At 40.5% G+C, this 12,587-nt stretch overlaps 1 protein-coding gene across 8 annotated transcripts in view; it reads left to right on the forward strand.

The window, feature by feature from the left end:
- Nucleotides 1–12,587, forward strand: part of TEX9 (testis expressed 9) — a 215,369-nt gene that overhangs the window by 178,044 nt on the left and 24,738 nt on the right. For all 8 annotated transcript variants that reach the window (XM_073801044.1, XM_073801046.1, XM_073801047.1 and 5 more), the window contains one exon: nt 10,724–10,858. In XM_073801044.1, the coding sequence (XP_073657145.1) occupies nt 10,724–10,858 (135 nt within the window). The remainder of the gene's footprint in view (nt 1–10,723; nt 10,859–12,587) is intronic.

Genomic DNA, 12,587 nt, shown 5'->3' on the forward strand with positions numbered 1-12,587 from the left:
TTCTCTTGTTACTTTCAATATTTTTTCTTTGTCTTTAATTTTTGTCAGTTTGATTGATATGTGTCTCGGCATGTTCCTCCTTGGGTTCATCTTGTATGTGATTATCTGCACTTCCTGGAGTTGAATGATTGTTTACATTCTCATGTTAGGGAAGTTTCAGCTATAATATCTTCAGATATTTTCTCAGACCCTTTTTCTTTCTCTTCTCCTTCTGGAATCCTATAATGCAAATATTGGTGCATTTAATATTGTCCCAGAGGTCTCTGATACTGTCCTCATTTCTTTTCATTCTTTTTTCTTTGTTCTGTGGCAGTGATTTCCACCATTCTGTCTTTCAGGTCACTTATTCATTCTTCTTCCTCAATTATTCTCCTATTGATTCCTTCTAGTCTATTTTTTATTTCAGTTATTGTATTCATCTCTGTTTGTTGTTTAACTCTTCTAGCTCTTTGTTAAGCATTTCTTGTTTATTTTTGATCTGTGCCTCCATTCTTTTTCCGAGATTTTGGATCATCCTTACTATCATTACTCTGAATTCTTTTTCAGGTAGATTGCCTGTCTCCTCTTCATTTAGTTGTTCTTGTGGGTTTTTATCTTGTGCCTTCGTTTGCAACATATTTCTCTGTCATTTCATTTTCTAACTTTTTATGTATGGGGTCTCCTTTCCACAGGCTGCAGGATCATAGTTCTGCTTGCTTTTGGTGTCTGTCCCCTGGTGGGTGAGCTTGGCCCAGGGGCTCCTGCAAGCTTCCTGGTGGGAGGGACTGGTGCCTGCCGTTTGATGGGTGGAGCTGGGTGGGTCTTTTCTCTCTGGTGTGCAGGGCCGTGTCAAGGGGTGTGTTTTGAGGTGGCTGTGAGCTCAGTACCACTTTAGGCAGCCTTTCTTCTTATGGGTGGGGCTGTGTTCCTATCTTGATGGTTGTTTGGCCTGAGGCTTCCCAGCACTGGAGCCTGCAGGTTGTGGGGTAGGGCTGGGTCATGGTGCCAAAACGTGGACCTTCAGGAGAGCTCACTCTTATCAGTATCCCTGCCGCTTCTGCTGTCAGTGTCCTTGCCCTCACAGTGAGCTATAGTTGACCTTTGCCCCTCCAGGAGACCCTCAAAGACCCCTAGCTAGGTGTAGCCATGTTCCTTTGGAGATACTGCTTTATGCTGGGTCCCAGTGCACACGAGATCTTGTGTGCACCCTCCAAGAGTGGAATCTCTTTTTCCTCCAGCCCTGTGGAGCTCCTGCACTCAAGCACTGCTGGCGTTGAAGCCTAAATGCTCTGGGCAGTTCTTCTGCCAAATGCCAGACCCTCAGACTATCTTGTAGGGCCATTTTATGTGGGAACGTCCCTGTGTAGCCTGCGTGGTTTAATATTTTTTGGTGTGAGGGCTGTTTTTAGTATGGATGTCTGCCACCTCTTTCCTCGCTGTATGTTGGCCATTGTCCCCTTTATAGGAGGTGTGACTGATGTTGTGGTGACCAGAGCCTGCACTGGATATTGAGCAGAGCCTGCCCTTTGCTCTGTGGTTGTCACTGCCGTGTCAGAAGTGGGGTCTGCTCCAAAGTTGTTGGATTAGAGACCCCAGATCCGTTTCTTAGCTGTGTTTCTGGTCTGTGGTGTGAGGTTGGAGGGATTGGAGCACTCACATTGGGAGGGAAGCCACTGAGTATTCCTCCTCTGGAGCTGTTCACCTGTGGTGTGCTCTGTTATGTCACCTTTCACCTTTTGTTCAAGCTGTCGTATTACACTGTTGTTGGCGCTGCTCTCAGCTCCACCTTAACTGTGGGTATGCCGGCAGTTGGCCTGGTGTCTCTCAGACGTTGTTTCCACCAGACCACCAGTGTAGATCCACTGAAGTCAGGTCCCAGGTTTGCAGTAATCATGGATCTGGACCCTCTGTGGGTGCTCTGGGGGCAACTCAGACTCTGGCCTGGCCCGACCCCCATGCGTATGTGCCTGCATAGTCTACAGCAGCTAAAGGTAGACCTGTCTTGGCTGCGGGAGCACTCGTCGTCCATTTAGATGTTCCGTAGCCACTGAGTTTACAGTCAGTCGCAGTGGTGTCAATTTATGGTTTGCCCAGCTGCGAGGAGAGATTTCAGCTTTTCTTCATTAGTTGCACGGCCCCTGGGGCTCAGCTGTGGTTTCAGCTCCACCTCTGCATGTGGGCCACCCACAGGGGTCTGTTTCCGAGGCTGCTCCGGAGTACACGAGTCCGCCCTGGTGAGGAGGGGCATGGAGATGGTGGCAGCTGGGGTCACTGGAGCCCTGGTGGGGACAGGGCACACAGGGGATCCAGCAGCTGCAGGCTCAAGAGAGCCAGCGCCAGCGGGGGCCCTTCCTAGTGCATGGGGAGGCAGGGGCTGGCACGTGGAGAGAGAGGCTGCAAATGGCCCCGCCCCTTGTGTGTCACTCAACAGTGGCTCTTCGCTTCTGTGGAGGTCTGCACTTCTTCCACAAGCATTCCCAGTTGTGGATTTCCTCACTCCTGTCCTCTCAGGCTGCCTCCTCGCAGCCAACAGCAGTCCTCTCCCCAAGTTTGCTTTTCAAACCTCACATTCCAGCACCCAACCCCTGTCCACACCAGTGGACACATGTCTCAGGCAGGGCATGCAGGGCTGTGGCGTGGACCCTCTGTGTAGGTCTCACTCTGTCCTGCCTGCCACAGATCGGTTGCTGTGCTCTCCTCTGATAGCCCCCAAGGCTCCCCTTCTGTCCCATCTGATCTCCTCACCAGTAAGGGGGCTTCCCTGGATGTGATAACCTCTCCTTTCCTTCAGCACCGCCCCTCTCGGGCGCAGGTCCTGTCCCACTTCCTCTCCTCTTCCTTTTCTCTGCTTTCTTTCATCCTACCTGGTTATGTGGGGATCTTTCTTGTCCTTGTAGGTGACTGAGCTCTTCTGCTAGTGCTCAGCTGGTGCTCTGTGAGAATCATTCCATTTGTAAATGTATTCTTGATGCCTCTGTGGGGAGAGATGAACTCCACGTCTTCCTACTCCTCCACCATCTTGACTCTCTTTTATCATCTTTTTACTTTTAATCTGTCTCTGTACTGAAAATGGGTTTGTTATAGAACCCATATAATTGGTTTTTGCTTCTCTATCCACTCTGACAGTCTTTGTCTCTTACTGGAATGTTCAGTCCATTTACATTAATGCAGTTTTTGATGTTTGGATTTAAACCTACTATCTTCCTATTTGTTTTCTATTTTTGCCAACTGTTAACTTTGTTACTTTTTCCTCCTTTGAATTGAATATTTTTTAGTATTCCATTTTTTCCCTCCACTGTTAGCTGTATCTAGTCTTAGATTTAAGGTTTACAATATACATATTTAACATATCACAGTCTACCTTTAAATCATGTTATACTATTTCATGTGTAATATAACACTCTCATACTCCATCTGCTTCGTTTGTGGTCATACCTTTATTTTTAAAGGTCATACATCACACAATATTTTTTTCTTTAAACAGTTATATTTTAAAGAGATGAAGATATTTGCCATTTCTTGTATTCTTCATTCTTTAGATCTGTTTTCCATACTTCTGCTTGATATACCTACCCTTTCAATTTTTGTGGTACCAGTTTGCTAGTCACTAATTCTCTGTTTTTGTTTCTCTGAAAAAGAGTATTTTCCTTACTTAAAAAAACCTTTTTATTTTGAAATGATTATCAATTCACATGAAGTTGCAAAAATAGTACCTCTAGGGCTTCCCTGGTGGCGCAGTGGTTGAGAGTCCGCCTGCCGATGCAGGGGACATGGGTTCGTGCCCCAGTTCGGGAAGATCCCACACGCCGCGGAGTGGCCGGGCCCGTGAGCCATGACCTCTGAGCCTGCGCGTCCGGAGCCTGTGCTCCGCGACGGGAGAGGCCACAACAGTGAGAGGCCCGCGTACCGCAAAAAAAAAAAAAAAAAAAAAAATAGTACCTCTAGAGAGGTCCTGTGTATCCTTCAGTTTCCCTCAAAGGTAACATCTAACATAACTATAGTCCAGTGTTAAAACCAGGAAACTGACATTGGTACAATCCACAGACATTATTCAGATTTCACCAGTTTTGTATGCACTCGTGTTTTTGAGTCCTTTAATTTTTGAAGGGTATTTTTCACTAGGTATAGAATTGTCAGTTGACTATTTTTGTTTTTTGTTTTCTTTTGTTAGTTTAAAGATGTCCTCCCTTTGTCTTCTGTGTTGTATAGTTTCTGACTAAAAGTCCACATAATTCTTCTCTTTCTACTTTTGTATGTAATGTGTCTTTTTTCTCTGCTTTTAAGACATTCTCTTTGTTAGTGGTTTTCAGCAATTTCATAATTATGTGCTTTCTCAGTTTTGTGTGGGGAGTGTATTTATTCTGCCTGAAGTTTGTTGAGCTTTTTGAATCTGTGGGTTTATTGTTTTCATCAAATTTGGAAAATTTTGGTCATTATTTCTTCAAATATTTTTCCTGTACTCCCTATCTCCCTCCCCCACCTGAGAGTCCAATTATACTTCTGTTAGACTACTTGATATTTTCACATTGATAATATCAGTGATATTAGGTTACTGATGAGCTGTTTTCAGCCTTTTTTCTTATGTTCTTTATTTGGATAGATTCTATTGCTATGTCTTCAGTAGGTTACTGATCTTTTCTTTGTAGTGTCTAGTATGCCCCTATTCTTAAGCAGAGAGATGTTCATTTTGATATATTATACATCTATAGAAGTTCCATTTGATTCTCCTTTATAGCTTCAGCTTATTTTCTCATTATATTAATGTTTTGCTTTAATCACTTATGTTAAAACATTTAAAATTTTTTTAAATTTTTTTAAATAGCTGTTTTTTTTAAAACAGCTATTTAAAATAGCTGTTTTGACAGCCTTGTTCACTGTTCATTATATTTCTCATTTATGGGTTTGTTTGTATTGACTGATTCTTTTTCTCCTGGATATCGGTTACATTTTCCTGCTTCTTGACTTGGTTAGTGATTTTTTACCAAATGCTAGACACTGAATATTATATTGTTGAGCATTTCTCTTTAGTGTGCTTTTTGAAGACAGTGTTGAATTTTGACAGGTAGTTATTTGCCAGTTTAATCACTTTGAGACCTGTTTTTAAGTTTTGCTAGAGTGTGTCTAGAGCAGCCTTCAGGAATAGTTCAGCTCTATCCTTAAGTCTTCCCCTAAAGAGACCTTTCAGGATCTCCACTGAATGTCCCTGATGATCACTGAGGATTGTCATTCTGGGTGATTAGACCTCAGATGTCTTCCTGCCCTGTGTGAGCTATGGGAATTGTTCTATTTACAGCTCCCTAATGGTGCTTTATCTGGCCTTCTTGAATTTTCATGTATTTAGGTGTAGCCTAATAGACTCAAGGGATTTCCTGTGTAGATTCGTGAAGCTCTCTCCTAGTGTAGTTCCTCCTTACTTGAACCTTCACACAAATTCCCAGCTGGGAAGAAGAATGCTGGGGTGATTGTAGGACTTGTTCTGATTTTCCCTTTTCTCAGGAATCACAACCCTACTGTTTTCCAGTATTTCTAAACAGTTATTAAACATATCTTAATCATTTTTTCTGGTTGTTTACAGTGCATTTTTGTGTTACGTGTTTATTATTTCTTCATGGCCGGAAGACTTAATCTCACTTTTGTTTTGTTTTTTGGTTAAGTTCAAGTTATTGGTGCACTCCACAAGTTTCTCTGACCATGGATTTGTCATATTAACACTCATATTAACATCAGTAACTCACCTTTTTTAAAAAAATGTCTGCCCTCTTGTTATCTTGCTCCAGGTAAAATTGATCTCTGTGTCATTTCCTAAAGCTGCTTTGTTCTTTTCTGCTTTCATAGTAAAAACTCTTCAAAAGCATTTTCTCACCTTCTTCATTTCCTTATATTGTAAACAAAGCTTTTTTCATTTTTGCCTGTATTTATCCTGCAAAATCATTATATGAATGTACCTTATCGTTGTTTAATATTGTATATCTATCATATACATATAAGAGTTGTATATTCTCATTTTTATATATTTTATTACATAGCTCTACCCCTTCCCCCATATTCTTTATTTCCTTCTTTTCCAGCTTAGGTTCCATGGTACACAACTTAATTATCCATTGAATATATTCTTAATTTCCCTGCCAGTGTAGTGCGTGGCAAAACCCAACCTAATTTCCCCCATACTGCTTGTCTATATGGCTGGACAAAAATACACAACCAAGTGGATTGGTCCTACTTTAACTTATTTACAAATATCAAGTGTAATGCTATTTTCCTCTCCTACTTTCTGAGAAGGTAGTCCCCTCTCCCACTTTCAGAGTTGATTATTAAACAGGTTATTTTTTCTCCTCATGTTTCCAATACCTCTTCCAACATTACCATTCTCAGTTCAAAACTTCTCCCTATTTTACTAAGAAAACAGTAAATTTTACATCAGTCTCTTGGCCTTTGTACCCATCTACTCTTCTTTCCCCCTCATTACCATGGATTACTATCTCTTCTGTCTAAAGCTGATCACCTCACTGTGCACTGGATCCCATAGTCTGTCTTACTCAAGGACTTTGCTCCTACAATTATCCTGTTTTCCATTCTCTTGCAAAAATCACATTTACTCTATCTATGAAATTATTTGCATTAGCATACAGACATGCCATAGATCTCCAATATATATATTTTAAAACCTCCATAGATCTCATATGTACCTCTTGCCCTGTATCATTACTCTCCTTTATAGCAAAGCTTCTTAAAATAGTTGTCTCTACTCAATTTTTCTATTCCTCATTTGCCATTCTCTTGAAACTACAACAGTTAGGCTTCTATCTCTACTCTGCCTCTGAAACCATTCTTAACAAGGTCACTAGTAAGCCACATTGCCAGTTCTAGTCAGTTATTATTCCTCATAGTAATTTATAGCTCAGCAACATTTGACATAGTTGATTTCTCCCTCCTTGAAACACTTGATTTGGCTTCTGGAGCATCACACTCGTAATTTTCTTCCTTGTTTTCCTGACCTTTCTATGTTGAAGTGTCCAAGGCTCAGTCCTTGGCTCTGTGCTGTCTACATCCAATTCTGAGATGCACTCATTCATTTCCATGGCTTTATGTACCATCTATATGTTGTTCACTCTCACATTTCTACTTCTTGCTCGGATCTTTCTTTGAGCTCCAGACTCTTATTAACATCTTGCTTCCCACTTGATATCAGTACTTGGTATGTTAAACATCCTATGTCCTAAAGAGGGAGCTCTTGCTTCCCTGCTCTCTGCAGACCTTCTCCTTTTCTCCCTCTCAGGAAAAACATTGAGTTATTTAGGCCAAAATCCAAGAGTCATCTTGATCCTTCTCTTTCCTCACACCATCATCCAATCCATCAATGAGTCCTGCCAATTCTGTTTTCAAAATACATGGAATTAACTACTTCTCAAAAACTCATTACTCCCACCCAAGCCCAAGCTACTGTGTTTCACTTATACTATTCTAATGACCTCCTAGATTTCCTACACTCAGTAGCAATACCACAGTAGCTAGAGTACAGTTGACCCTTGAGCAGCCTGGGGTCTAGGGGCGCTGATCCTCTGAACAATCTAAAATCCCCATATATAGTCGGCCCTCTGTATCCCCAGTTCCTATGTACCTGTGGTTCCACATCCGCAGATTCAACCAACTGTGGATCCTGTATTACTGTAGTATTTACTATTGAAAAATTTCTGCGTGTAAGTGGACCCACATAGTTGAAACCCATGTTGGCTTAACTGCAATCCTTAAAAAAACTTAGGATAACACACACACACACACACACACACACACACACACATCGACTAAAAACCCTCCAAAGACTTCCCATGTCATTCAGAATAAAATCCAAACTATGAGGCAGGGTTTACAAGGTCCACCTAAGGTCACCCTGGGTGTTTCTGCAATCTCGAGACCTAACACTGCCTGTGTCAGTGAGCTGAAGCCACACTGACCATGTAGGTGATCTTTGAATATATGAAATGCATTCCAGCCTCAGGGTCTTTGTCTTCTTTGTTCCTCCAGATCTATACATGAATCATTCCCTCATTTGGAAGCCTTTCCCTAACCACTGTATTTTAAATAATTATGTCCCTCCCCGTTGCTCTGTCCTCTTTTTTTTCCTTCTTCCTTTTTTTTAGAGGGGTTGGTGGTGCTTCACTGCACGGCTTGTGGGATCTTAGTTCCCTGACTAGGGATCGAACCAAGCCCAGCAGTGGAAGCACAGAGTCCTAACCACTGGACTGCCAGGGAATTCCCTTTCTTTTTCTTCATAGCCCTTATCACTGTCAGATGTTACATACGAGTGTGTATGTATGTATGTGTTTATCATCTGTCTCTTCCTCTAGAGTGCAAGCTTTACTAGAGGAGAACTTTGGTTAATTGTCATGTGCCCATCATGTAGAATAGTACCTGGCAACGTAGTAAGTGCTCGATAAATGTGTTGAATAAGTAAAACCTATTAGACATAGATATTACTACTCCCAATTTCAGATGTAGAAACTGAATCTACCACAGCTGGCAGATTTTTTGATTCCAAGTTTATTGCTTTTTGAACCTCAGCCACTTGTTTCTAGAACCTTATCTGATCATTTATTTGTCCTCATCTGATTTCTCCTCATCAGAAATACTATGGTTGTTTTTGTTACTCTTTAAGCATTTGCTACATTTGTTTTGTACTGTTACTGATGCATGCCTCTTTCTCGCACTATCCCAGTACCTTATGAATGCTTTAAAAATTATGGGAGAATCACAAATTATTTCTTCTTAGATCTCTTAGTATTTGAGTTTTAAACTTAGACTTGATTTTCTTTAAGCTGTCCAGCTTTTTCTTTTAAAACTAACGTGAAATTCAAGATTTGAGATTTTTCATAAAAATTTTCTCTAGCAACCTGTAAACTTCTTAATTTGGGAGGTAATAATAGATTTACTTTAGGAGAGAGTTTTCATCCTAAAACTGCTCAATATTGGTATCTTGTCTGCACTTTGTAAAAAGTACTTAAGTATGATTGAAAACAGAAGTGTTTTCAAGTTTTTGTTAAGATTATCCCTTTCTTAATGGATTTTCTCACATAGGAAAATTTTATTTCCTACTTTACTATTCTTCTGACTATCCTTTTTCTTTTTCACTTTTTCCCAAGAAGTGGGGCAGTATTGATTCAGCAGTAGGGGAACATCATGTGGTAAAGAAAGGTTTTCTTTTTTCTATGAAGTAGGTTACAGAGCCACTAGCAGGAAAGAGAAGGGCAAAGATTCATTTCCATATTCTTATGAGAAGAGGCTGAAATGAGGCAGCAAGAATTGTGCCTTGGTAGCTAATGAGAGTCTCCGCCTTTTCCGTGTGAACAGTGAGAGAAATCAGGCTGCTCTTAGTGTAGCTACCACCCACAAAGCTGTGAAGAAGGCTGGTGAGAGCAGATGGTATCCAGGCACAGTTTGATTTGTGTAGAAACCTGCATAAAGAGCAGCATGTGTTTTGTTTTGTTTTGTTTTCCCCTTAATTACTGAGAGCCAGGGAGATCAGTGTTCAAATAAAACATAGTGATACAGCCAGGAGAAAAAATTGTAAAAGAAGAAAACAGACAACTACGTTGTTAACTGCATCATTTCAATTCCATGATATTTACTGAGAGTGTCTGCTTTGTATAATGCTCTGTACCAGGCATTGTAGGACATGCAAAGAAGAGTAAGTTAAATATTACAAAATAAATTCAGTTCAGTAAACATGTCACTAGTGCCTTTTATATGCTGCTGAAGTGCTGGGAATATAGAAATTAAAGTAGTTCTATCCTTAAGGAGCTTACAATATAGTGGGGGAAATGAAGTAAATGGATAGTTTCGGTTCCACACAAGCAGGTTCTATGATATATGTATATCAAGGTGCTACAGAAGCTCTGAAGAAACGGTACTTAATTCAACCTGGGAGGAGAGTGAGGAAGACAGTGAGGGAAGGCTTCTGGGAGAAGGTAAAACCCCAGTGTATAGCCCTGAGTCTTGTAGGATGAATAGTTGCAGGAAATATCATGGCTGTTTGGGAGAGATCCAAGCAAGTACTGCTCTTGTAGCTGAAGGTAACATTTGTGGGAGGAGATGAGATTATGGTACCAGATTGTGATGGAGTTTGGAGCTTATCCTGTATGTTCATGTTTCTTCCTTTGTGGCCTGTAGACTCTGCAATAGCAACTCTAGAATATTTGCAGAAATGCAGGTCTAAACCCACACCAAGATATAGAAAATATCCATAGAATCTGTTGTTTTTGCTCAGAATTGGGATTTTCCTATATTGCTAATGTACAATAGAATGCTCTGTATTTAACAAAGATTTTTTTAAGTGATATATTTCATCAGGTTTACGCAAACACAGTATTTATGAGAGAATTTATGTCTTACATTGGTGTTTTAGGAGGTTCCCAAGAGAAGAACCATGATTATAAAATGTTGTTTATAAAGTAAATGTAGAAGACATGTATACTGACTCTTGGGATCAATAAAAAGGCAGAAAATTCCAAACAAAAAGCAATTTGGAAGCCTAATTTGTGACTACATCTTTAAGGATATATTTTCCTAAAACCAGTTCAGAGTGAGAATTCCCTGAGACCTCTGTCACTCAGTGTTCAGTCTCTGGCCGTGTGTGTGTGTATACAGTTTAGGAGAAAGCAAGGAATATGGAAATTGAAAACGTTTCAGAATAATAGAAAGAACTTATGATATGTTTATAAATGTTCTACATATCTCTCTTACTGTACAGGAATTAGAGAATAAAAGAAGACTACAAAAACAAGCTGCCGCTAGTCAAAGTGCCATGGAAGTTCGCTTGAATAGAGCTCTAGAAGAAGCAGAAAAGTATAAACTGGAGTTAAGTAAAGTAAAGCAAAATAACAAGGTATGGAAAAACTGAATAATTTGGGTAGTGATCACCTTTGGTAACTTTCTCTTTTAGGCAAGACTCGAAAGTGATAGTTTTTAAATTATAATTCTTGATGTCACGGTAAACACACCTCTTTTCAGAAGAAATATCCTTATTAGCAATATGTACATTTCCAATAAGTTAGAATTATATTGCTTGGACTAGTGCCATACTTGGGTGATAGCACAACTCTTTGGAGAATTCATTCATTTTTTCATCCAACAGATCTTTATTGTGTGCCCATCTTATATGCCAGACACCTTTCTAATCTCTTGGAATAAATAAATGGTGGGGAAAAGTCTGTTTTGAATCTCAAGTCTGTTCTATCCCTCTCTGAGCCTCAATTTTCTAATATATAATGCAAGGGGCTATTTTACAGGGCAGTGGTTCTCAAACTTGAGCATATATCAGAATCACCTGGAGGGTTTATTTAAACATAGATTCCTGGGTCCCACCCACAGATTTTCTTATTCAGTAGATTTGGGGTGAGACTTGAGAATGTGCAGGTTTTTTTGTTTTTTGTTTTTTTTAAATTTTTATTGGAGTGTAGTTGATTTACAGTGTTGTGTTAGTTTCTGTTGTACAGCGAAATGAATCAGTTATACATATATATATATATCCATTCTTTTTTAGATTCTATTCCCATATAGGCCATTACAGAGAATTGAGTAGAGTTCCCTGTGCTATACAGTACTGTGTGTATGTCAATTCCAACCTTCCAGTTTATCCCTCCCCCCTTTACCCTCTGGTAACCATGTTTGTTTTCTAGATCTGTGACTCTATTTCTGTATTGTAGATAAGTTCATTTGTACCCTTTTCTTAGATTCCACATATAAGCAATATCATGTGGTATTTGTCTTTCTCTGTTTGACTTACTTCACTCACTATGACGATCTCTAGGTCCATCCATGTTGCTGCAAATGGCACTATATTGTTCTTTTTTATGGCTGAGTAATATTCCATCGTGTGTGTGTGCGTGTGTGTGTGTGTACACATATATATATACACACCACGTCTTCTTTATCCATTCCACTGTTGATGGACATTTAGGTTGCATCCATGTCCTGGTTATTGTAAATAGTGCTGCAGTGAACATTGGGGTGCATGTATCTTTTCAAATTATGGTTTTCTCCAGATATGTGCCCAGGAATGGGATTGCTGGATCATATAGTACCTGAATTTTTAGTTTTTTAAGGAACCTCCATACTGTTCTTCATAGTGTCTGTATCAATTTACATTCCCACCAACAGTGCAGGAGGGTTCCCTTTTCTCCACACCCTCTCCTCATTTATTGTTTGTAGACTTTTTGATGATGGCCATTCTGACTGGTGTGAGGTGATACCTCACTGTAGTTTTGACTTGCATTTCTCTAATAATTAGTGACGTTGAGCATCTTTTCATGTGCCTCTGGGCCATCTGTATGTCTTCTTTGGAGAAATGTCTACTTAGATCTTCCACCCTTTTTTTTTTTTTCTTTTTGTGGTACGCGGGCCTCTCACTGTTGTGGCCTCTCCCGTTGCGGAGCACAGGCTCCAGATGCGCAGGCTCAGCGGCCATGGCTCACGGGCCCAGCCACTCTGCAGCATGTGAGATCTTCCCAGACCGGGGCACGAACCCGTGTCCCCTGCATCGGCAGGCGGACTCCCAACCACTGCACCACCAGGGAAGCCCTTCCACCCATTTTTTGATTGGGTTGTTTGGTTTT

This window comes from Tursiops truncatus, chromosome 2, assembly GCF_011762595.2.
Source record: "Tursiops truncatus isolate mTurTru1 chromosome 2, mTurTru1.mat.Y, whole genome shotgun sequence".
Lineage (NCBI taxonomy): Eukaryota > Metazoa > Chordata > Mammalia > Artiodactyla > Delphinidae > Tursiops > Tursiops truncatus.